Consider the following 25,127-nt stretch of genomic DNA (forward strand, 5'->3'; position numbering starts at 1 on the left):
TTCACTTTTATCATCTATGATGTGGGTTTTTTTGAGATAATTATAGCCTCCTGTATATCATAATAGCTGATTGCATATAACACTTGGTTGCTGGACAGAAGAATTTAAATATAAACATTCAAAATATTAATTTATGGGAATTCTGAATATGATAATCTTTCATATGAATCTAAAGGTTAAAATTTTTAATGCAAACTCAAGAACAATTCAACTAGCTTAATATATTTTATGAGTAAAAATAGATTTCACAACATCCAATAGCTGTTTGGTGTTACCAGTCCCTTAGGCGTTGCTACCAGTGCCAGTTCTACTGTCTCAGGTTTCTCTGCTTGTTACTGACCAAAGCAAAAAGACCATTTATTTTGGTAAAAAAGAGAAAGGAGCTATTCAAGCTGGCTCTGAGGAGAGGAAGAGGCCTCACCTTCCCAATCCCCTGGACCGGACCTGACCTCTCTTTCCCCTGCCTGTGGAAATGACCCTGAACTTCAACCTCTTAGTCTGTGGATTCACCTCGATGTGGGGATGTGATGGCGGTTCGGGGTCTAAGCCTGAGGAAGTTGGGAGAAGCCACTCATCTGCAAAGTAAAAAATCTAACTCTTGAAGTTTCGTTTTGCCATGCCAGGTGCCGCACACAGAAAAGACAATGTGTTAAAAATCAGAAAGTCTGGTTACATTCTTAGTAGGATACTTCTTCAATGAGTTCATTTGTTTTGGGTAACGACCCTCACAAATTTAGGTTTTTTAATCTTTAAAGTTACAAAATAAGCTATAGAGCTGGGCATGACAGCACACATCTATAATCCAGATTCTAAGGAGGCTGAGGCAGAGGCTATGAGCTGGAGGCTACCTTGGCCTACATAGTGAGTTCAAAGCCAGTCTGAACTACATAGAAGGGCAGGCCAGATAACTCAACAGACTAAAGCACCTGCTTAGGCAGACGCAGGGCCCCGGGATTCGATCCCTGGGTCTGCCGTGCCAGACTCAGCCACAGGACGTGCTGAGAAGGCAGTTGAGATTGGGTGTGGTAGCACGTGCCTGTAATCCCAGTGCTTGGGAGGTTGAAAACAGGAGAATCACTATGAGTCCAATCTGTATAGTGAGACCCTATACACCCTGCATTAAATTTACCTGTCTTAAATTCAAAAAAAAAAAAAAAAAAAAGAACTACATAGACTTTGTCTCAAAGAAAAAAATAGATGATATATGATTATGTGATAAGTTATTTGCATAATGCAAACAGATTATTTCTATCATAGTTATCTATATGTACAGGACATTGGACTTGAAGAGATAGCAGAATAACATTTATTCAGAAAATCTTAATGCATTGTCCTACAAAGATCTATTATAACTGCATTTTTGTTCAACAAATAATCGTTGATTTACATACTGGTTTTTCGGTCGTCTGGTTCACTGTGCTCTAAAGTACACTTGTTGGCCCACTTTTGTGCGTTTACTGTTGCTTCCCTGCTCCATTCCTAAACGCCACAGAAAAAAGAAACACATTTAAAGATTCAGTCACCACAAAGTGTATAATTGGGTTGATTAGAAATGCTTGAAGCTTCCATGCAAGTATCTCTAATTATATTGTTACCAAAACATTTTTGGTGGCATGTTGAACTTCATTAAAGTAAAGGTAGCTTGTACACAAGGCAAAGTCTGGGGGCAATAATGCGTTCTAGGGGTGAAATGCTAAGGTAACTGTACCCACTCATGCATGCACGCCAGGGGTTTGCAGGAAAGGTATTCCTTTAAATATTCATAAACACATCAAGAGCTCCACTGTATCTTAGTACATTATGCTGGCCAGAGTTTTTGCCAAGGCCCTTGAAACCTGCTGCTCTAAGTGCGAGACACGAGGCTTTTAAGAGTGTGTGCAGTGGGCCGGGGATGTAGCTCAGTGGCACAGTGCCTGCCTGGCAAGCATGAGGCCCTAGGTTCAATTCCAGGAACAGAAAACTCAAATCCAAACCAAACCAACACAGAAACGATGTCCCAAGGAAGGGGGCTTTTATTTACATGAATAATGACATTGACTTGGAAGATAAGGAAATAATTGATTTAAGATCAGAAGTAAAACAAAAAAGATTAGAAGTAGATGCGGATAAGTGACATTTCATTGCTTTCAAAATCTAAAACACTTGGAACTTTGATAAATTAACAGTTTTAAAATTAATACAGTCTTATCTATGCAACATTTCAAGTATAACAAGAAAATGCAGGCTGAACACTGTATTTCTCAGCGGACGAGTTCTAGATGCGCTCCGCCAGCTGCTGGGTCCTTAGCTACTGCCCCTTACCATTTTAAGCATGTTGCTGGCGGGAGGGGAGACAGATTTCCTTAGTTCATTGTGTTTATTCACAATCTCACTTTGCACTTGGGGCTGGGTGGTTAACAAAGAAGTGAAGGCTGGATCCTAAGGAAAATGAAATTAGAATCACGTTTTAAAGGGGCCAGTGAGATAGCTCAGTGGACTAAGTGCTTGCTTAGGCAAGCACAGCAGCTCGCGTCTCATCCCCGCATCACATTCCATGCCAGCCCCACCCCCAGGTGTGGTGGCACACGCCTGTAATGCCAGGGCTCAGGAGGCTGAAACCAGGAGGACCACTATGAGTCTGAGTGTGTAGTGAGACTCTACAAAAAACAAAAACAAAAACAAAAACAAAAACAAACAAACAAAAACCCAACAAACAAAGAAAAATCATGTTTTAAAGATTTTTGACCATTGCATATAACAGTGAATAAGTTCAAAGGAATGAAGATCACATATGTATTAGGTTATGATGTGGTAGTAGATATTTGAAGCAAATATTAGCTATTAAGCATTAGTACTCAATCTGAAGCAAAGGCGATGCTCAAATAGGGCAGCGGTGCACTTCAGCTCTCAACATGAGTGGCAATTCATGTTGTGGCTAAAAGCTCTGCAGCCACAGAGACCAATTTCTGGTTTCAAGGGAGTGTTCACTATGATTTCTAATAAATAATTCGGTAACAATATTTTACAACCACAATCCTTTATAAGAAGTTAAGCCTATCATTTTGCTGTGCAAGCTGAGGAGAGCCCATGATTTATTCAGAGAGCTTTGCCCAGATGTGCTGTTTGCAATCACAGAACCAATGCTTAAGCCCAGCAGAATTATGTTTTGAGCAAAACAAGTTTAATTATTAAGTTTGCTTAGTTTTCAATGTAAATTTACTTATTTTCAGGGTTGCTCCAATGATAGCTCTTCAGTATTAAAAAAATCTTAAGTCATTCTCTCTTCTGACTGCTGTCATGTCTAAGTCAGAGTCTCCCGAGGAGCCCAAACAGCTACAGAAGCTCTTCATTGGAAGGCTGAGCTTTGGAACAACTGAAGAGAGTCGGAGGAGCCATTGTGAGCAATGGGGGACATTTAGACTGCCTGGTAATGAGAGACCCGAACACCAAACGTTCCAGGGGCTTTGGGGTTGTCACTTATGCCACTGTGGGGGAGGTGGATGCAGCCATGACTGCAAGGCCACAGAGTGGATGGAAGAATTGTGGAACCAAAGAGAGCTGTCTCAAGAGAAGATTCTCAAAGACCAGGTGCCCACTTAACGGTGAAGAAGATGCTTGTTGGTGGCATTAAAGAAGATACTGAAGAACATTCCCTGAGATTAATTGGAACAACATGGAAAAATTGAAGAGATTGAAACTATGACCCAATGAGACACTGAAAATAAGAGGGGCTTTGCTTTTATAACTTTTGATGACCATGATTCTGCGGATAAGACTGTCATTCGAAAATGCCAAACTGTCTTATTGCATAGGTTCTGCTTTACCTTGGTCTTAACCATCCAGCAGAAAAGTATAAAAATGAAGTATAAGAAGTAAAGCCATGCTGTTATGTTGAGCTGTAGGGGATTCAGGTCAACAATTTCTGACATTGCCAGTCAAGCATAAGACCCAATACTATTACAGACTACTGAACTCTTTTAGATTATTTTGCTGAGTTAACACACCTACAATATTCAAATAACGGAACTTAACAAAAAAAAGGGTATACAGATGAATGGCTATTTTGTATCTGTGTATTCAAAGTGGTTAGGATAGATACATAGTTACATTCTCTAACAAATAGATTTGTTCTAATGGTGTTTGTAAATAGGATATCATGTCCGCATCCTGTACAGCAATTAACCACTAGGAAGAATGTATGCAATGTGTTATTATTGAAACTGTCCTACCAATTTGACTTGAAACTGTCTCATTGCTATTTGTTTATCAATAAAATTATGGGAAAAAAAAGAAAATGCCAACTGTGAATGACCACAGCTGTGAAGTGAGGAAAGCCCTATCCAAACTTAAAGAGATGGCTAGTGCTTCATCTAGCTAAAGAGGTCGATGTGGTTCTGGAAGTTTTGCTAGTGGTCATGGAGGTGGTTTTGGTGGCAATGACAGTTTCAGTTGCAGAGGAACTCAGTGGTCAAGGTGGCTTTGGTGGCAGCCATGGTGGGGGTGGATATGGTGGCAGTGGAGATGGCTACAATGGACTTGGTAATGATGATGGTTAGGGAGGTGGTGTCCCTGGTTACTCTGGAGGAAGCAGAGGCTATGGAAGTGGTAGACAGGGTTGTGGGAACCAGGGCAGTGGCTATGGCGGGAGTGGCAGCTATGACAGCTATGACAACGGAGCAGACAGAGGTGGCTTTGGTGGTGGTAGTGGAAGCAATTCTGGAGGTAGTAGAAGCTATAATGAATGTGGCAATTACAACAGTCAGTCTTCAAATTTTGGACCCATGAAGGGAGGAAACTTTGGAGGTACAAGTCCTGCCCCTTTGGTGGTGGAGGCCAATATTCTACCAAACCACAAGATCAAGATGGTTATGATGCAGGAGCAGTAGCTATGACAGTGGCAGAAGGTTTTAAACACTTTCAGGAAACAAAGCTTAGCAGGAGAGGAAAGCCATAGAAGTGACAGGGAAGCCACAGGTTACAACAGATTTGTGAACTCAGCCAAGCACAGTGGTGGCAGGGAACAGCTGCTACAGAGAAGACATGTTTTAGACAATACTCATGTATCTGGGCAAAAAACTCGAGGATTGCATTTGTGACTAATTGTATAACTGGTTATTTTAGTTTCTGTTCTGTGGAAAGTGTAAAGCATTCCAACAAAAGGTTTTAACACAGACCTTTTTTGTACCCATCCCGTTGATTGCTAAATGTAATAGTCTGATCATGATGTTGAGTAAATGGGTCTTTTTTTAAAAAAAAATCTGGAAGGCCATTTGGAAGGATAAATTTCACCTAATGAGTAGACCATCGCTGACTTGGTTATTCTTGGAAACAGAAATGTAAGTGAAGAGCTACTCAGGTGTTGGTAATTTCAACCTATCACTGTGGTTGAACAGATGTGGGCGTACGCCCAGCAGTGGAATAGGATTTGTAAATTGTTGGCACAAGGTCTTGCACTGACACAGGAGTGTGCCATTCCATGGGCCTGAGCAAGATTCTGAGGAAAAGTCTGAGCTGACAAAGTCACTAGACTGTCTCTGAGACTCTGAGATGAGGTGGTTGCCCTCCTTCCTCCTACTGAGCTCTCTTGAGACTCTTCCAATACTGTAGTCAGAAATATAACTACATGAATTTCCCCTTTACCCCCTTGTGCTTTAAGGTCAGGGACTTTCAGTAATTTCCTGAAACCAGCAGATCTACACTCTGTTTCACTAAAGAGGATAATAGATCTTGTTTCTGGAATCATTAAAGCAAAAGCAAAGAAGCACATTAGAAAAAGGGGGTATGAATTCAAGACTTTGACTACTAATGAGGTCTTCAGTTACTTATTCTATGATTATTAAAAAACTTCTCATGCTCCAGAGTTAGGTTTATTTTTAAATTTAAAAACAGATCTAATTCTTACACATGAACTACAAAAAAATCAATCTTGTGATTATATAAGAAGGAATTGTGCTAGTTAAGATTATGTTTATTGTGAATTTTCTATAAAAGCCAGATGCAAATGAAATAAAATAAGGAAATCAGAAAAGATCTTGAAGTATGAGGAATATTATTAACTATTTATTCATAGATCTTGTGTCCATTCAAAATGGAACTCAAGCCTAATATACAAATTTTGATGTAGCTGGCCATATTAAGAATAGAGAATATTAAAGAATAGATTTTACTGTAATGACATAATGGTAGTTCCCCATAGGACATGCCTCAAACTCGCAGAATCATGAATATGATCTTCTTTGAGAAGAAGGTAGATCTCTGTACATGGAATTTGGTCAAGGACTAGGATGAGACCATCTCGGGTCATCCAAGTGGACCCTCAGTGGGGTGACAGGAGCCTCCTTAAGGGACGCATGGAGGAGAGGGTCACTTGAGCATGGAGGCAGTGCCTGGGCCAGGGTAGCCACAAGTCATGGGGCTCCATGACTCTGCAGAAGCCAACAGAGGCCCAGGGAAAGGATTTCCTAACCCCTCAAAGGAAGTAAAGCTCTGCAGAAACTTTCATTTCTAATTTCTTGGTTCCTTAACGGTGAAAAAAATTAAATTTCTGTTGTTCTCCCTGAAGTTTGTGGTAGTTCATTACAGTGGCCCTATGAACCTGCTGCACTATTTAACTGCACATCCTAAATGCTGTATTTCCTCACTTAGTCAGCATACAAATTGCTGCTGTGACTCTGTTCCGTTGAAGCCTCCGAAGTCTCCACAGCGTCCTGCACTCGCAGCACACTGCGTCTTATCAAGTGTCCTACAGAAGCACCCGGTGCCCACCATGGAGGGTGCTGCCTCAGTCTCTCAAGTCTACCATACCCAACACTGTTAAGTACTCTGAGCTGCAAGGACAGCAGTGTGATGCGCAGAAGCTTGCTACCTCTTCTGTTCTCCAAGTAGCCTGTCACCCCAGGAGGCTGTCCAATAGTTCTGAAAAGATTTTCCTTCCAACCTTACCTTTCCTTCAGTGGGCAAGGATGGAAACAGCGTCGCAATGAGCACCACCACCACCGGGAGCAAGGCCATCGCTGGAAGCTGAGTCAAAAGAGAACAAAGCTCTGTCACACAAACCTAAAGTGTACCAATAACACCTGACTGGGAAAAATAAAATAAAAATATGAAAAGAAAAAAGAAAAGATTAAAAAATAAGAGAGACATAGGATTGAAAGAGGGGAAACTGTGATGATCCAAGTTATTCCAAAGGAACTATGGTTCATATATATTCACTAACAGTGAAGTAGAGAGGAATGGTCATTGAGTGCCAGAGGAATCTTTTTTTTTTTTTATTAATTTCGTTACTGTTAAATTTTATTGAGTCTTTTAGGAAGACTCAATAAATTGAGTCTAGCATACTGTCAATGTAGACAAATATGAATTTGCAAATAACGTGTGCTTTGCATCTGCTGAATATAGGATTCCACATATGACAGTTAGACCAAAGTCTTAAATATTGTTTTTCAGATTATCAACATCATTGCTAACTTTTCTGACTAACAGTTCTTTGAATTGCTAAGTGCAGGCACCAACATCATCACAGGGAGTCTGTTATTAGATAATTGCTACTTTTCTTTAGAAAGGGTAACATACTGATTACCCTTTTGTTTCTGCTAATAGCCTTGGACATTGAGAAGTATTTTATGTACTATTAATGTAACTAGTCCAGGTTTACCATTTATCTTAGAGTTCTACCAACCACTATGAAACTGTGGTCTCTGACAATGGATTGAAATGTTTTAACATCATTGATATGGATTAACAGAGATGTGCAGTTAACTGACGTTTTTAGAATTTGGCATCATCCGGGCCTGGGCTAGGACTGGGTCTCGCCAGTAGAATCTTTGCCTCTATAAAAATTCATTTGATTGGTGCCCTTCAAGTATATCTGTGAAGACTAGAAAATCCGAGCTTCTTCTTGGATAGTTGCCCTTTTATCATCAAAAAGAAAATGTGAAGCAAAGTAAAAGTTTCCTTCATAGCTAATTTTGGGAGCGGCATTCATTATTTATCTCAGTTTTGTGGCAAAATTTATTTTCAGTGTGTACCTTTTTCTTTTTGGTTCGCTGGTCTCTAAAGTAAGACTGTTCCTTCATTTACATTGGACTTAAATTAAGCTTTCAAGGTTGTGATCAGATGGAAATGTACAAACAATATGGCAGTGGCTAATTCTTTCATGTAATGGCTATAAGGTGTGATTATTTCCTTCTATTTGTGTACAGTATCCAGTTTTCACGTATAGAAGGATACAAATAAAATTAATAAGTTGAAAATCTAGCCTGTATGCCCAACCCATGATCTGGAACAAAGGTAGTTCAATATACTTGCTGTCTATTTAAATGATGTTGAGCAACACAGTGCCCAAGTTGTTTATTTTTAGTGTGTCAAAAGTCCCAGGATCTGGGGAAGAAGCCATAACTGCTTAGGAAGTGCTCATCTTCCTTTTAGGCTCACTTTACAATCGAAGACACGGTGCTTGAATTGTCTCCTCTGGCTGAGCATCGCACCATTAGATTCTTGGAGGAAAACTAAAATTGGTGCTTCTCGGGTTCCTCTGATCTACAAATAGTAGTTTTTTGACATTTGTTGCATGTGTTCTCCTTATTCTCAATAGTGCTTGCAACCATAAAAAAGAGAGAATGAAAATTTATTAAAGGTTTTGGTAAAAATATGCCATATAATTTCCTTTTGATACCTTAGTAGTAAATGTGTCTATATTTTGCAGATAAACAAATTGTTCTACAATTGTTAGCCTATGTCAATGGTAACGTCAGAAGTTAGACTCCATCCAGTTATTACTTCAAGGCCAGCCACTCATTGTTTCAATTGGGAAACAGCAAGCCATTGTGGAGGCACAACAGAGACTCTATCTTTTAAATAATTCTTATATTGATAAAAAATAGATGGCGATAGTAACAGAAAAGCCTTAAAGTGACCACGTACAGCACACACATAGCCAGATTTTTTCACTTTTCCATTAAAAGTAGTTCTAGAAGTCTTCTTCCAAAAACCACAAGCATGGCGATTCATTGTTTTTATAGTGAACTATGTTAACAATTCATTTAAATATCAAGCTCATACCATTTTTGTATAATAGTTCCATATTTATTTTCCAAACTTTAATGAGTTGAGAACATTTTTAATCCATCAAAATTTTGAAAGCCTCAAATATGGTTATTAAATATATCATTGTACTCTGAGCAGCATAAAACATAATCGGCATAATAAGATAGTGACCTAGAATAGGAAATCACTTACTGTTGGTTGTCAGACTGGGATGGAATATCTGCTTTGTCTGTAGGAGAAGGGAAGCTGGGGGCGTTAGTGCAAGTACGTGCAATATTACACAGAATTCTGCTTTGGCAAGTTCTGGTTGCACAAGTAAAACCCTACTCAGAAGTGGTATTCTGCATACCTAGAGTCTCATATTTTATTGCCAGTTGTCTGACGTTTGAATTATTTTGTTTCCACACAGGCAATTAACACCAGTGAGGAAAGCATGTAGGCCTCCCTTCCGTAGCCCTCCCTCTCCTCTCCTGAGGCACATTCAAATCTGGTGGCTGCCTATTGTTTTAACGTTTCTGCACTGCCCACCCAAGACTGGTATATTACTAAGAAAATAACCAGGGTGTGCCTTAAGCCTGGATGCTCATAACTTAGTTCCTATTCATTTTGCTTTTGACTTACCAAACCCCTACGTAGATTATTGTATAAGAGTAACACCTTTGGAAACCATCTGGTTTGGGAAATCCTCCCTGAGCTTTAGTTGTTTCCTATGTAAAATTGGAATTATATCATAGTTTTGCTTTGGAAATTGAAAGGCATAGTATATTTAAAGCAATTGATGTACTATGTATATGATGAAATGTATATGATATTTAATAAATGGAAATTATTAATATTTTTATCATCATCCTTTGCAATACCTGGACTTTTGATGAGTTCGTAAGATTTTCCATAAAAATATGCTGCTTCAGTAAACTGCTTATTTCAGACATGTTAAGAGATCTCCTTTTATTTCCAAGTATCATGGAAACAAAAGGAAAATAATATAATTTTCCAATTACATTATTAATTACAGTAATTAATTCAAGTATTGAGGCCTGATTCTAGCACAGATCTTCTTATCAACTTCAGCGAAATGATCTACTATTAATTTTCTGCATTCACTTCAGCTAACGGAAAGATCACACATGAGACTGAAGAGTTTAAATGGTCCAATCACTCATGGTTACATTAAATTACCCATAATTCCATAGTCTGCTGGGCAACAAGACTGTGCTCAATTCCCATTCTCCTCTCCCACACCCTTGTGCCTCCAACCTATGATATTTATTGAATCAATGAAAACAATGTCAACTAGTGAAAGAATATTCAAGAACAATATTTTTATCTATGCCTTAAATTTATATTGTTTTCCCTTAAGTCCACACTTAACTAGTAAGTTGGCTACCGTGTTTTCCCTTGCTACTTACTAACAGAAAAGCACTGTGTCCTTCCTTGCAGGGGTTTTAAGAGCAGGATGGTGTGGTTCTCACAGCAGCAGCATGGTGGATGGCTTCATGGTTACAACCCTTGAAAGATGTGAAGAATGTTCTTGTAAGTAACATTTATAATCTCTGTCACAAAGTTAAAATCTGGTTCAACATTTAGTATTGTTCTCCATTAGTTTATTATTTATTTATTTATTTCTGGTGGCCTGAAGTTTCTTTGAGGGCATTTCTGGTTTCCTGTGAGAAATGGGGTACGAACCAGAGTGTACTGAGCCTGACTGCTTTGTTTAGCAGGCACTTAAACAACTGAGCTAATGGGCAGGCCCCCATGTTCTCCATTAGTTTAAATCACTAAGACTATAATCTAAAACCAGACTATTTCAATGTCCTGGTCTTTTCTTCAAACACTAATAAAAGATGGGCATCTTAATATTTAATAGTGGTTGCCTAACTTGGCTGGAAAACCTGGCCTATTTCCAAGATTCTGGACTCTGTCTTGGACTTCGGTCTGTCCACTTCTTCCACGCTTGATTTTTGCCAGTGGTTTCCTATGCAGGTAGCACTGGCGACAGGAACCCAAGGGCCACAGCTTAATCTCTTCGCTCTTTTTTTCATCATGAAACAAGAAAGGACAGAAATTCCAGGTGACCCCAACCCTAACTGCTACACTCTTTGTAGAGCTGCCTATTCACACCCTAGAGAAGAAACTCAAATTCTGAATCCGACCGCTGGAAAGACCAGGATGAGTAATGACTTAGCTCTGGGCTGCTCGTCAGTGAACAGGATAGCGTATCTCTTAACCCAAGGAGAGCATTCACAGAGAGGAACTGCACCTTAGCCTTTGGCAGGTGCCTTCGGCAGGTGGGTGCTACGCAGCAAACCTAAGGGTTCAGCCCGCGCTGCATCTCTCGGAGGCCCTCATATTACAGGCCTTTCTCTCCCCTGAGTTCATCCCAGGCCCCAAACCCTGGTCATTTTCAGTCTCCCAGCCTGCGCCAGCGTTTACCCTGGCTCCGGCGGGCAGTTCCTGCTGCTGGGCGGCCGCTCCCCTTCCTGGGCGAGCGTTAACTCCCGCTGCTGCCGCGCGGAGCGACGTCACCGGCTTCGTGCCTTCTTCCCACCGACCTTCTGTCCTGCCGCCCGGTGCCAGGGCCCCCCCGAGGGCATCCCGCACGCTTCTCCGTACAAAGCGAGCCCTGCTTTTCTCACTGCCCGCGTGTGGTGAGGACATTCATGTCCGCTCCCATCTCTGAGCAGTCCTAGAAGAGAGATAATAGCAACAACGAGAGTGCCTGTCTGGTCTCTAGAAAAGGAAGAGGCCTGTTTTCCTATGTTTTATGATTTTGGCGGAGAGGTACCAGGGATCAAACTCACGACCTTGTGCTTGCTAGGCAGGCATTTATACCAGTTAGCTGTATCCCTGGCAAGAGCTCTGTTGTAAACAAGAATGCCCAGATTCTTGAAGTTTAGAATTGAAAGTGACCCGAGAAAGTCTACATAGATGCACAGGAGAGTTAGTGCGGGCTGATCACTTAGCTTCGTTGCATAGCAGCTATCTACCAAGCTGCCAGCGTGGCATCGGAGGTGCCCACATGGGAGCCAAGGCCAGGGTTGGAGGCGGGAGCTTTGCTCCTGGGGTTTCGCATCTGTGCTCTTTCTTCTTCTCTTGCAGGCAATTTCGTGGCCAGAGAATGCAGGAAGTATAACAGGAAGGGTAGGACTTTCCGGAGTGGAGCCGCCAGCTTCCAGTCTAGCGCCTCTCCGGAGCCATCGGGGTGCACCGTGGTGGGGCCCTCCTTCTCCAGAGGTCTGATGAGCCGTACCCTAGACGCATTTCCTCTGTGCAGCGCTTTAAAGATGAAGGGAGCGAATCAGCTCGGTGCCTAGAGGAAGATGTGGGCCTGAACTTGTCACAAGGATCCACGTCCCTCACTATGGCTCTGTCGCCCGGTGAAAGGAGGCCCGGTCTTTCCCACGCCTGTCCTTTGTCCTTCTTTTACTGCTACATCTAATGTCTTTACCATATCTTTTCTAGATTTTTTATATACTTATATCCAGCAAATCATTGCCCATCTTTATATAAGTAGAATTAGTTCGTACATTTTTTTCTATAATTCATTCTTATAATAGCCTATCATTTACTGCAAATATATTTTCAGTTTTAAAAGCATCAGGCCTGTAATGATTCCTTGTTTTCGTCTGCACCTTGGCCGTGCAAGGATGAGGGTGACTTAGGCACTCCAGTGAGAGACATCGCTGGGATCCATGAAATTAGCTTTGTTTGTCTTGTTTCATCTTCTGTTTTTTTTTTTTTTTTTTTTTTTTGGTAACATGGAGTAAACTCATGATCTTGCACTTGCCAGGCAGCCACTTAAGCTGCTGAGCTATTTCCAGCTTGACTGTTTTATCTTCAAAGCCTAACACAATGTCCACCACGTGGGTGGCAGTATATAAACACATGTGATGTGAATAATGACCTGGACTAGATTTTTAGGGACTACAGAAAAATGGAACGTACTTACAGTACTATGAAAAAGATACACATATGGAAAGGTAATATTCCTGGTAGTATAGTTTAATTATAGGTAGATGGAACACAAAAAATATATTAATGCTTTGGTTCATAAATCTTGTTTGTAAACATTTTGGTTTGCAAACCAAATTGTTACCCCCCAAATGCCCCCAAATTGTAACACAGACTTTGTGCCTCTATAGTCAGTTCTAAAGGGTTCTGTGAGTTGATATGATCTAGACAAAAGTTCAATATTAGTTTGACATTTGAACTGTCTTTGAACAATGTGGTTAGCTTTATTCAGAGCAGAAAAGGGGGTTGGTATATTTGGAAGAGCAAAAGCAGACAAGTTTGCATATTACAAGTCATCAGAATAACTTGAAACTATTGAAGAACCTTTGCATAGAAGATTTGCTTCTCTGGAGAACATGGAAAGTAATTCCTTTGGCCTTTTGGGAGGTTGGGAAGTTACATGAGTGAAATATTGTCTGAAAAAAGCTACCTGAGTGCAGCGTGCTGGATGATTCTCAGAGGTGAGAACTTGCTGGCGGCAGAAAAAGATGAGTGCGGAGATTTGATCAGAAGCCACGAAAGGAAAGCCCTTTTGATTTTACGCATGTTGGAAAGCGCATGGGAAGAACATCTCTAACATGGACAGGAAAGCGTCGGTAGTTCTGTCTGCTCATGGAAAAATCATGAGAAGGCAGCAGGGCTGAACATTCCTGGGTGTGGAGAGCTTTGATTCTAATCTCTCCACTAAAGAATGGCGTAACTTAAGGGAAGCAAGCATGTATCTTCTAGGAAGCTCGATGTCATTGAATTTGAAAATTTGTGTTTAATTATTAATGAGTTATGGTATCTCCTTTCAATGTCAAAAGGCAATTTTTTAAAGTAAAGAACAAATTTTTGCATATCTTATTGTGTGTATACTAATCTAACTAGAGATCCAGTCTATCGAAATTAATGGGCATGTTTTTTATTTTATGAGTGTCACTTTATATCATATTACTGTACTAGGAGAGAATGGCCTACATTACAACTGCCATTATAAAATCCCAAGTCCAATATGCAAGTATAATATGAAGACTCAAAGTAATCTATTTTTAACTTTTTCAGAAAGATACCTACAAAGGGAATACCCAGGCCAAATTGAATTTCTAGGTTTAGAATTCTGGAGGAATTTCTATACTGATATTCACAGAGGTTGTGAATATCAGTGGCTGTTAATGTATTAGTTTATATTCCCACCAAGACTATAGAAGGGTTTTTTTCTCTTTAGAAGTCTTGCTATGGCTTGATTTGTTGTTATTTGATTGATTTCTTTCTCTTTTTGCTATCTGATTTCTTAGTGATTGCCATTTTCATCGAGTAAGTGGAACTTCAGTGTTGTTTTATCTTGCATTCCTCTAATGGGAAGGATTTTTTTTTTTATTTGCTCAAGCTGCCTTAAGGCAGGTCTGGTCAGGCGTGTAGAGCTGGGGATCCAGCCACAGTCTCCTGCGCTTGACTGGGTTTGCCCAAGCAGGTGCTTAAACAACTGAGCTAACCCACAAGCCCCAGCATTTCTGTAATGAGCAGTAATGTTGAGCATTTTTTCCACGTATTTGTATTTCTGAAAGAGTATTTATTTCAGTTGTCCATTTTTTATTGGATCTTTTATTGCAGGGGAATCTAGTTGTTTTATTTATTCTTTATATGTTCTAGATAATAGTTGTCTGTCTGAAGAACAATTGAATAAAAAACCTTCCCATTGTGTGTGGTGTCGCTCCACTGTTGGTCGTCTCTTTTCTGTGTTGGTAGTAGCCCACTTAGGGATTTTTAATGCTACCTCATCACATGCTATATCATCAGTTGGGGGTTGTGGTTTTGTTTATGAAGTCCTTGCCTATGCTCTGTCTTCAAGAGTTTTTAAAATTAATTTAATTTTTTAACGAATATTTGTAGTACGGAGTTTTATCTCTTTTATCTTCAAGCAGAACATTTCTGCCTCAACATTTAGATCTTTGATACATTTTGCTTGCAACTTATTTTTCATTTTAATGGTAGAGAAAAAACAATAAAAATAATACAGAATTACAAAACAAGATGGTATAAAATTAACAATGGTTATTATCTTCAAGGTAGTTGCTCAGATTATAAGACATAGGCATGCAAGAATGATCAAACAGTACAAGCACTGTTCCTTTCAATAAGCTAATTATCTTAGCTCTTCTATCTATCTATCTATCTATCTATCTATCTATCTATCTATCTGAAAGGGGGTGTAAATGTAAATATAATATTCTTTGCCTCATCCCAGTTGTTCTTTCCTTTTGAACAGTTCCTTTCCCTTTTGCAGTATCTATTGCACCTTTTTTTTTTTTTTGATCAGGGGTGAAGTTCTGCAGGGTGTTCAGGGTCTCACTACTAGATAGAACTTGTAGTGATCCTCCTGTTTACAACCTCCCAAGAGCTGGAATTATCCACGCCCAGTCTTAATTGCCATCTCAGCGCACCCTGTGGGCAGGGCCGGTACAGAAGACCCAGGGATCAAACCCCTGAACCCTGTACCTGCTTGCAGGTGCTTTATTCCACTGAGCTATTTGGCCAGCCCTCTATTACACCTTTTGGATTTTATTTACTCTTTCAGTTTCTTACACTAGGGAGACAATGTGGTGTTTACACATGAAGGTCTGATTCATTTTACCTGTGAGTGTGGTCTCTAGTTGCATCCATTTACCTATAAAAGCCATGAGCTTGTCTTTCTTTAGGGCTGGATAGTACTCTAGCGTATGAAATCCATTTTGATTTTAGCATAGTATGCGATGAGAGAGATGGGTGTAGATTCAATCTTCTGCATGTGTATGGCCAGTTCTCCCAGTCCCACTTGTTGATGTGGCAATCTCCCGTCTATTTATTATTATTATTATTATTATTATTATTATTATTATTTTGTCTTTTTATCAAAGACCAGATAGCTGAAATCGCCTGGAGTTGTGTCTGCATCTTCTTTATGTTGCATTGATCCACATATCTGTTTTCCCATTAATCTTAATAATAAGGCTTACTGTTATTAGGAGGTTCCCTCAGGGACCTCCCACCCTTCAATTGTATCCTTCATTCCTTCCATTGTGGAGCAATAGTCCAATTCTTCCCTGGTTGTCCAGATTAACCATCTCTGTCAACATCACAAGTCCCTTTTAGCTTGTTTCCTCAGAGGCAGGAGGAGCCCATAATGACCAAGGGGAATTCTTAGTTTCTGTTCAATGGAATTGTTCTTGTATTTCCTGATACAAGCCTTCCCTTCTTTGAAATGAATATTTCCAGGCCAGAGAAGTATAAGGTTATGGGAACAGGAAGCAAAAACTGTTATGAGTCACTAGAATGGTAGTGAGTGGTAACATTCACATTCCCACACTTTGATTCCTGGACCCATAAATTCTGGCCATGGGAGAAGCAGTCCCATTTAGTGGACACTGACTCTAAGCAAATACAGCCTTCTTAATAGCCTAAATATATCCTCCTTCATTTGTGGTTTTGTTTTCTGTGGCTTAAGTTCCATGTGGTTAAACATGGTCTTGAAGAATGAAAAACACTTTAGAAGTGATCACTGAGCTCTGATGTCCCTTTTTCAACTTCAAAAATACATTTCATAAGTTCAAAGTAGCTCCAAGTTCTGAATAACATGATGACATCTCACTCTGTGCTGCTCTGTGCTATGTGGAAAGTGACTCATTGCTCTGCCTGAAGATCCATGCAACGTGGGCCTCACACCTGTTTGTCACTGAGCAGCCATCACAGTGGACAGACCAACTACCACAGCACTTCAGGGCTTGTGTTCAAGTAACACTTGCTTTATGTAACTGTGGCTCAAGGTGAAAGAACAGTGGTGCCAAGGAGAGACAGGTGGGCCCGAGTGTGCAGAGATGCTGTGGGCACACAGGACAATACGGTGCCTCTAGTGCTGCACAGAGCTCTGTACTAGCAACAGCCAAGCAGGGTTGGAACCATGTGCTAGAGTTCTCCATGCAAAGAAGACTAGCTAGTCTTCTATGCCCAAAGCCAAACCAGGGCATCAGAACACAGTGCTGCCCTAAGCTCCTAACATTCCCAGACTCAATGGTGAGGGGTAAGACAACTTCTAATAACTACATACCTCCTCATTGAAGAGGACAAGTGATATCCTTCGGGGATCAGTTTAAGAAAGTAGCATGTTGCGCATGCTTAGAGGATTTGCCACCTGCATATACTTATTATGAAAGCATGGACAAAATCCATCTAATAGCTTCAGTATATTATGTATTTGGTACAAGGTCTCACTATGCAGCTTGAACTCTTAGTGATCTTCCTGTTTTCTGCTTCCCTAGTGCTGGGATTACAGGCATGTGCAACCAAGCCCAGACTCAATCTCCAGCTCAGCACACCCCAGAGATGGGGCTGGTACTGTGTGCTGGACTAGGAATGGAACTCTGGCCCTTGCATTTGCCAAAGCAGGTGCTGAGTCCACTGATCTATCTCGCCAGCCCTCTTCCATAATTTTTTGAATTAAAAAGGGTATAGTTACTCTCACCCAGTGTCTGTGAAACTTCTGTAACATGTGGCAGTTTGAAACCCCAAGAACCACGTCTGCATTTTCCCAGGTTGGTTAGAACGAAGTGCTGCATGAAAGGCTTGCTGCTGTGGCCTGCTGCACCTGTCCTTGGGCAGCTGTGCATTTCTTGCCTGCCATCTGCCAAGCCCATGACAGAGACACCCTGTGCTCCTGATAACAGTGTCTTAGGGTGTTTTGTGCAAAGTGAATTGATAATAACAGAGAACTCTGCTTATCTACACACCATGAATTTCTGGGAGGATGCCTATAGACACAGCATTTGCTCTTCTTGCCCAGTTGGTGATCAGATAAAAAGCACGGCAAATAAAAGGACTTGCCAGAAGTGCAAGGGACATAATTTATTTTTGTGAAGGTATGCTTTTTTTCTAGCAATTTCTATAACAAGTCTACATTTTTACTATTTCACTAATTCACAAGTGTTAAAGCTTCCATTAAAAGATTATTAAATGATCATAATGGTGCTTGCTTGTAAACCTGCTCCACTGGGAGACTGAAGCAAGAGAACAGCAAGTTGGAAGTCATCTGCATGGCTCAGTGAGACATGAACTTAAGACAAAATAAAAAAGGGCTTGGTAAGCACAGAGCTTGTCTGGATGGGACAAGGCCCTGGGTTCAATGTCCAGTATCACCATGACCACATAGGAGTAAGAGCACAATAAACTCTTGTGATTCTGACTTTGCTAAACATTTTTTTCAAATACCTTTTTTTTTTTGTTTAACCCAGTGAAACCCATAGCTTAGAATTCTGGAGTGTATGGAAGAGAAAGTGTAGAGGGACAGAGTTACCATGTGACATCACAATGGCTCATTCTCAGTAGAGCGTTATTGGGAGTGGGCCCAAGCTTCTTGTTAACCTCAACAGTAATATCCTACTAACCGTGTTTTGAGAATCTTCTCTCAATCTCTTAGTTACTATTGAGATAGCTTTCTTTTTTCCCCCATACCTTCTTGATTATACAAGAAGCCTACCCTCCTACTGGGAAAAGATATTTGTACCCAATTAAATTCCACCATCTCATGACATTAGGACAGCTACTTTACTTGCCATTACCAGAAGCAAAAGTCAATCTGGAGTCATAAGGCACACCAAGAAAAGCAGGGTATTCAGTAAAGGACTCTCCGGTGCAAATCCACCTTAGGGACCCAACCTCCTTTTACCACGATACCCTTTAAAGTGGGAGGCCAGAAAGGGCTCATAGGCTATAACAGTTAACCTAAAATCAAAAGGACTTCTGGGAGACTTGCAAGAGTCCCTTCAACACCCACATTGTGGAGTGCAAAAATCCAATGGAGAATGAAGGTTATCCCCAACTGATAAGTGAGGCTGTGGTGTCATTACATCTTGTGGTACCTAACAGTTATACTTTACTATGTCAGATTGCAGAAGACACTAACTGGTTCAGGTGTTTTTTTTTTTTTTTTTGTGACAGGAGATTTAAGGGCTATTTATTGGTCAATGTGATATAATTGTGAGACTCAGACATTATGAATCAGATAGAAATATCATGCATTCTTAGCATTTAAAAAATAATGTGAACCCTTCGACGGACATGAGAACGCTAGTTATCAGGGAGATAGGACCGTATAAAGCAGTCTCCGGAAGGTTACTGTTATAAGATACAGATAGAGAGTTACTGTTATAAGATACAGATAGAGATGATATGTGGGTGAAAGGGAAAAGAATCAGAGACCTCAGTAGAAACATCATCTAAGGAACTTGGTTTTGAGGAGAGATGGCTAATGTGAATTCTTGGTATATATCAGCTGGAAATCTTTTTATAAGTATCAAAAAAATAAAGTTAATAAAGAAAAAAAAAGATTGAAATCTTATGTGGCCCAGGATTCAAAAATAAAATAAAAATTGATTATAGGAAAGAAATAGCAGATATGGCTACTTCTCAGACCAAGCAGCACTGGAGAAAAGCACATCTCCTATTTATGGAGTCCTAGTTCCCTGTACATCAATTTCCCTTGTCTTGGAAACTGCACTGGCTTTCTTCTTTGATCAAAAATTTACTTTCTTTGCTTCTCTTACCATCTAAAAGTGAAATTGCCTGCCTGTTTCCCATCAGTCAGTCACTTCAAACTCCTGCTAGCTCCCTGCTTCAGCTGGAGGGAGCACAGAGCCCAAGAGAGCCTTGAGAAGGTTGAGGGAAAGGGGAGCACCTGGAGACCTAGGAGAAAAGGGGATGTTTATGAGAACAGAGGCACTGAGTAGGTGGGAAGGGATAAGATCCTACCTAGAGGAAGGAATTAACCTCTTTTGCAAGGGTATCAGATAGACAGAGAGATAAGAGCTGTGCAGATGTTCTTCAATTGTCATTGGCTTATCTTTTTTCTGCTGGTTAGGAGGCAAATTTATGTACAGAGAAGTGATGCCTCAAGTGGTTTCTATGGGGGAAGAATAAGAAGGCTAACCAGAGCATGAAATCCCAAACACTATAAGGGTGCAGTGTCACCTGTCTTTGAAGATAGACACTTTTCTGCAGTTGTGTTTAATACCCCGGTCCAGAGAAGGCCTAGAAGGGAGAGCTGGCCTAGGTTGGGATAATCCAGATGATGTGATGGACAAAAGAGGGAAAAGCAAATCAAAATGAGAGTCACAGATAGGTCAAGGTAATGTGTAATGCCATTTAGGTTGCATGGGGAAAAGTATAGATAGGAAGACAAGGACCCTTGGAAGAGTCAAGGAACTGGACATCTTGTGAGAACCAGAAGGTGGGCAGTAAAGCCAAGTAGAAGAAAGAAAGGGGAAAGAAAAAATGATCAGAAGGAAGGATCAGGAAGCATAAGATTTTGGAGATTAGACTATAACATGAAAGTGCTTTAATTAGCATTATTACCAAATGAAATAAAGATCTCAAGCCAAAGCAACTGCATGGAACATTCATCCAGAAGCATATTAAAAAAATATTGGGACAAGAAAAATACAGCTGGGCAGGGATGATAGAAGGGAAAGAACAGAAGAGACAATTTAAAAAAAAACTCTGTAGCAATTGGTAATGTGGTACACACAGGAGCAATCATTATGGTAGGAAGAAATTGTAGATCTTTAATTCTAACTGGTTCAGTTTTAAAGGATTCCTTCTTCTGTATACTCCTTTATTCTGATGTTTTAGTTTGTATCTAATTGTCCCCCCAAAGCCTCACGCAGTCACGGGGCGGGGACTTCTACAGTTTCAAATTCACTCATGATCCACTGGGATTATGAATGATCCAAGGCTGGGATTATGGGTCTGAGTACTGCTGGGATTCTGGGTGTGAGTATGACACCCAGCCTGAGAAGGACACCCTGAATGTAACATAAGAGAGACAGACTTCCTCTCTGTTGTCTGTCTTACCATTGTTGTTGTTACTCCTTACTTTTGTTCTTGCTACTTGTCGCTGCCATGAACTGCTGCCCTCTGACATATGCCAGTCTGCCTTGGAGCCAACCAAGTATGGACTGAAACCTATATTAACTGTGAGTTAAATAAATCTTCTCTACCTTCATTTTTGGTATCAGATATTTGTCCCAGCAACAAGAGAAGAGTGACTGACACACCTGATTTGCAGTGTCTTTTTGCATCTGAGGGGTCCTCTGATCAGTCTACCCAGCTAACTTGGATGTTTAAATGTACACTTGCAGAGACAGTCCCTGTGTATGTGTACAGGCCCTGTCAAGAGACATTTAATACCTTGCCTATAAGTAGTTATTTATTGTGCAATAACTCATTTCTTTCTTTTCAATAGGAGGAAATCTCAAGTCTGGGCATTGAAGCCCTATTAAATTTCCTGGCCAAGAAAGGATACAAGGTGTCTCAGTCAAAAGCACAACTTTGGTGCTCCTCCACTCAATATTTCAGCTTAATCCTTTCTAGGGTTGTTCAAAGGTTAGGGCAACAATGTATGGATTAGTATATGGTCTATTTTAGAGAACATCCCTTGTACAGCTGAAAAGAATATGTATTCTAATGTTCACTGGAATGCTGTATGCTCTAAAGATCTACTAAGTCCCCTTCTTCCAAGTTTAGTTCAGTTCTGATATTTCTTTGCTGATTTTTTAAGTAGTTGATGCATTTCTTGTGACAATGGGGTATTAAATTTCCCCATTATAATTGTGTTATTACTTATTTGATTTTTCACATCTATTAATATTTTTCTTATGTAGTTAGGTGCTCCCATATTTGTTGTATGTATATTTATGATTGTTATCCCTTCCTCTTGGATAAGCCAATACATGTTAGTTATAACCACCAGTGTAAATGGTTTCAATTCACCATTCAAAAGAAATAGTCTGGAAGAGTGGACCAAGAAGCAAAACCCAACAATATGCTGTACACAAGAAACACATTTAACTCAAGAGGAAATTCATAGGCTGAATTTTCCCTAATAATTATGCAATATGCTTCTTTATTTATCTTGAGAATTCTTGGTTTGAAATTCATACTGTCTGAAAACAGAATCACTAATCTGGTTTTCTTCTCGGTTTCTATTGTGTGGAATATTGATCCTTTCCAGGGTTATTTAAAGGTTAGGGCAACAAAGTATGGACTAGTATGCAGTCCAATTTAGGGTCAAAGTGTCGCACACTTTGATTTTCAGCCTGTCTTTATTTTGCTTTCTGTGATCACAGTAGGTAGCTACCTCACCAGTATGAAGACCTCTACAAGGAAGTCTGTATTTCACGGAGATCTTCTGTCTGTAGGTGATTTTTGGTTCATGTCTGTCCCAAAGTTCTACCTTTCAAATTAATTAATAGTGAGATATCGGTATCTGACTCAGTTCCCAGTATTTGGTGTAGGATTGCGGTGACATTACTACCCCAGAGCTTCCCAATATGGTTACACAAGGGAAAGCAACTGACGGCAGCAGATGTGACAGCCTAGCTACAGTAGTACAATTAACAATAATGATAGCATGAAGCACCATTGATAAACTACAGTAACTATTAACTTTGCACTTCTCACCATAGAACCAAAGTCCAGAGTTATATAACAGAATCAATGTAATCCTTTCCCATTGGCTAAACAGTTTTACCAAGTTCTTAGCTGTTCAAGGTATAAAGTGCTTGAAAACTGTATAAAAGTGTTTCTGAAATAATATAGCTAATTACATGTTACCCTTTCTTTTCACCAATTTACCCCTGGCTCTTATAAATTATAGCTCAATTCAGGGACCTCAATTCATTTCACAAACAATGATTCTAAAGTATCTTGCAGGCTAAAATTTTCATCTGTTTAACAGTTTGGTCTGCCTGCAGAAGTTAGGCATACACACAGACACGCTAGGGTTGTGTTTTAAATAGCAGAAGAGGCAACACCAATCTCTGACGAAAAGGTAAGTAGTCACCAAGCTTCCTGGATGGCATGTGGCCATAGGGTAAAAGCACTGATAATTATTTTTAGCAAAGATCATTTCCCATTATTAATATAGTATGTATGATGTACAGCCATAGTTATTAATTTTTTATTAATTTTATTTTTTTCCATAATTTTATTGACAGACAAATAGCAATGAGACAGTTTGAAATCAAATTGGTAGGACAGTTTCAATAATTAACACACTGCATACTGTCTTCCTAGTGGTTATTTGCTGTACAAGATGCGGACATGATATCCTATTTACCATAGTTATTAATATTATAAAAATGTCTGATAGGAATATATGACCAAAGATTTAATTTTTCTATTAAAATAGTTCTAAAACTCATGGATATAAAATGAATTATATTACTGATTTTAGTAAGAAGAAATTCATTTCAATATCCTATCATACAAAAGTGTTTCACAAATAACATAGCTAATTACATGTTACCCTTTTGTTTTTTTTCTGTTGTTATTTCTTTTTTTATCTTTTTGAGACAAGATTTTCCTTGAGCTCAATGTAGCTGGACTTGAGCTCAATTTGTATCCCAGGCTGGTTTTGAAATTGAAACCATCCTCCTGCCTCAGCCTCCCAAGTACTGAGATTGTAGATTTGTGCCACCACACAAAGGTGTCTAAAAGAGTAATTTAGACAATCCTGATCAATAAAAGTTATCAAAGTTTTTTCAAATCATAAATAAGTGTTTTAAATATACCATCTCACCACTAACAAGTTATAAATGTATTTGTATAATAAAATGCTCAGTTCTGCACTGTGCTGCCTTCCACTGGTTAAGGCCTCCAACAGCAAACACCTGCCTAGGCAGAGGATGTCCCTTTGCCACTCGCAGAGGGGCAGCACTGTCCTGGCCAACATTTATGGAAAAGAAATGCTCACCCTGATGTAAAAACATTGCTATTTACCACTGATTCCCAGAGCAAAATGAAATAATTATTCCATCTGTTTGAAGATGGAAGATGGAGAAAGGCGAAAGAAGTGTGTATACTATACCTATGTGCTGTTTGGCAAAGTATCTTTCGTAGTCAAATCACATAGCTTCATCACAGTTTCAGAGTTCCCAGGAAGACTTTTGTAAGAATCAAGTTAAGCTGTACACGTTCTGTAGAGAACACATTGTCTTCTTACAAGGCCTGGAACATCCACTAATGATCTGCTGGACCTGATCGTTCTGGAAAATAATTTGATTTTTTATCTTTGTAAATAGCACAAGACCATAGTGTTTTTCAGAGCACAATAGCCATAGACACCTGAGGTCATTAATATTTCTAAATTCTTCTGTCTTAACTTTCATTTTCTGGTTGTGTGTCAATGTACCCTTGATCTATCTCCTAAATTATCATCATTTAAGTCTGTTTAACTATCAAAAAACTTTCATTGTTTCAGACTTGTTTCCAAATCACCAAAAAGTGGGTGGACTAAACGTGACAGACTTCCTCTATCTCTGCCATGCAATAATTTTAAATACTGTTTCAGAACTAAAGAAGTATCAACTAATAAATCACACATAGTCCATGCATGTACTGGAAGGCATTTTTAAACGCTCACAATAGCAGGTAGATTGTACCATGTGGTACACAATTCAAATGTTTCTGTCCATTTCATTTTTATACTGAACTTTCTTGATTTATGTGATAAAAACATGAGACTGGTATAGACTTTACAGACATCATTGGCTTGTAATTAATCACAAGTTCATCAGTTAGATACTATTCGAAATATTCATTATATGAGAGTTAAGAACTGAGGATTTTGCCATAAAAGAAAAGAAATGTGTTATTGCTTTATTGAATTATCTTTTTTTTTTTTTTGTAGTTTTAGGGAAGGGTCTACAGGGTGTTCAGAGCCTCAGGACTAGGTCAGACTCATAGTGATCTGCCTGTTTACAGCCTTCCAAGAGCTGGGATTACAGGCATGCACCACCATGCCCAGTCTCAATTGCTGTCTCAGAGTGCCCTGAGGGCGGGGCTAGCACGGCAGGCCCAGGGATTGAACCCTCAGCCCCTGCGCCTGCTTGCAGGCACTTTAATCCTCTGAGCTATTTGGAAGGCCCTTGAATTATCTTTAAAGTATTAGTTTAATAATATTTTCCAGGAAGGGGATAATCTATATTTTGTACTGGCCTGTGGTTTCCTCATTTCTTCTGATTAACTTTTAAGTTTTTTCTTTTCCCTTATGTACCTAATTATATGAACAAAATATCTGAATT

At 39.7% G+C, this 25,127-nt stretch overlaps 1 protein-coding gene and 1 non-coding gene across 7 annotated transcripts in view; one reads left to right on the plus strand and one right to left on the minus strand.

Annotated features, from left to right (window-relative positions):
* Positions 1–23,936, minus strand: part of LOC101577929 (cysteine-rich secretory protein 2) — a 32,536-nt gene extending 8,600 nt beyond the window's left edge. The window contains exons 1-7 of one of the 6 annotated variants that reach the window (XM_023712018.1): positions 11,458–11,526; positions 10,434–10,532; positions 9,217–9,253; positions 8,287–8,358; positions 6,922–6,999; positions 2,302–2,418; positions 1,392–1,479 (exon numbers count right to left, since the gene is read on the minus strand). In XM_023712018.1, the coding sequence (XP_023567786.1) occupies positions 1,392–1,479; positions 2,302–2,418; positions 6,922–6,990 (274 nt within the window). In that variant the 5' untranslated portion in view covers positions 6,991–6,999; positions 8,287–8,358; positions 9,217–9,253; positions 10,434–10,532; positions 11,458–11,526. Of the gene's footprint in view, positions 1–1,391; positions 1,480–2,301; positions 2,419–6,921; positions 7,023–8,286; positions 8,359–9,212; positions 9,254–10,433; positions 10,533–11,457; positions 11,527–23,823 lie in introns of those variants that run through there. The other 5 variants (XM_023712019.1, XM_023712021.1, XM_004628273.2 and 2 more) reach the window with 5 other exon arrangements.
* On the plus strand, positions 23,647–23,779 carry LOC111815870. The gene has a single exon (XR_002820489.1). It is a non-coding gene; the product is annotated as a small nucleolar RNA SNORA47 (small nucleolar RNA).
* Positions 23,937–25,127: the final 1,191 nt, after the last annotated feature.

This window comes from Octodon degus, unplaced genomic scaffold, assembly GCF_000260255.1.
Source record: "Octodon degus isolate 3935 unplaced genomic scaffold, OctDeg1.0 scaffold00022, whole genome shotgun sequence".
In the NCBI taxonomy this organism is placed as follows: Eukaryota; Metazoa; Chordata; class Mammalia; order Rodentia; family Octodontidae; genus Octodon; species Octodon degus.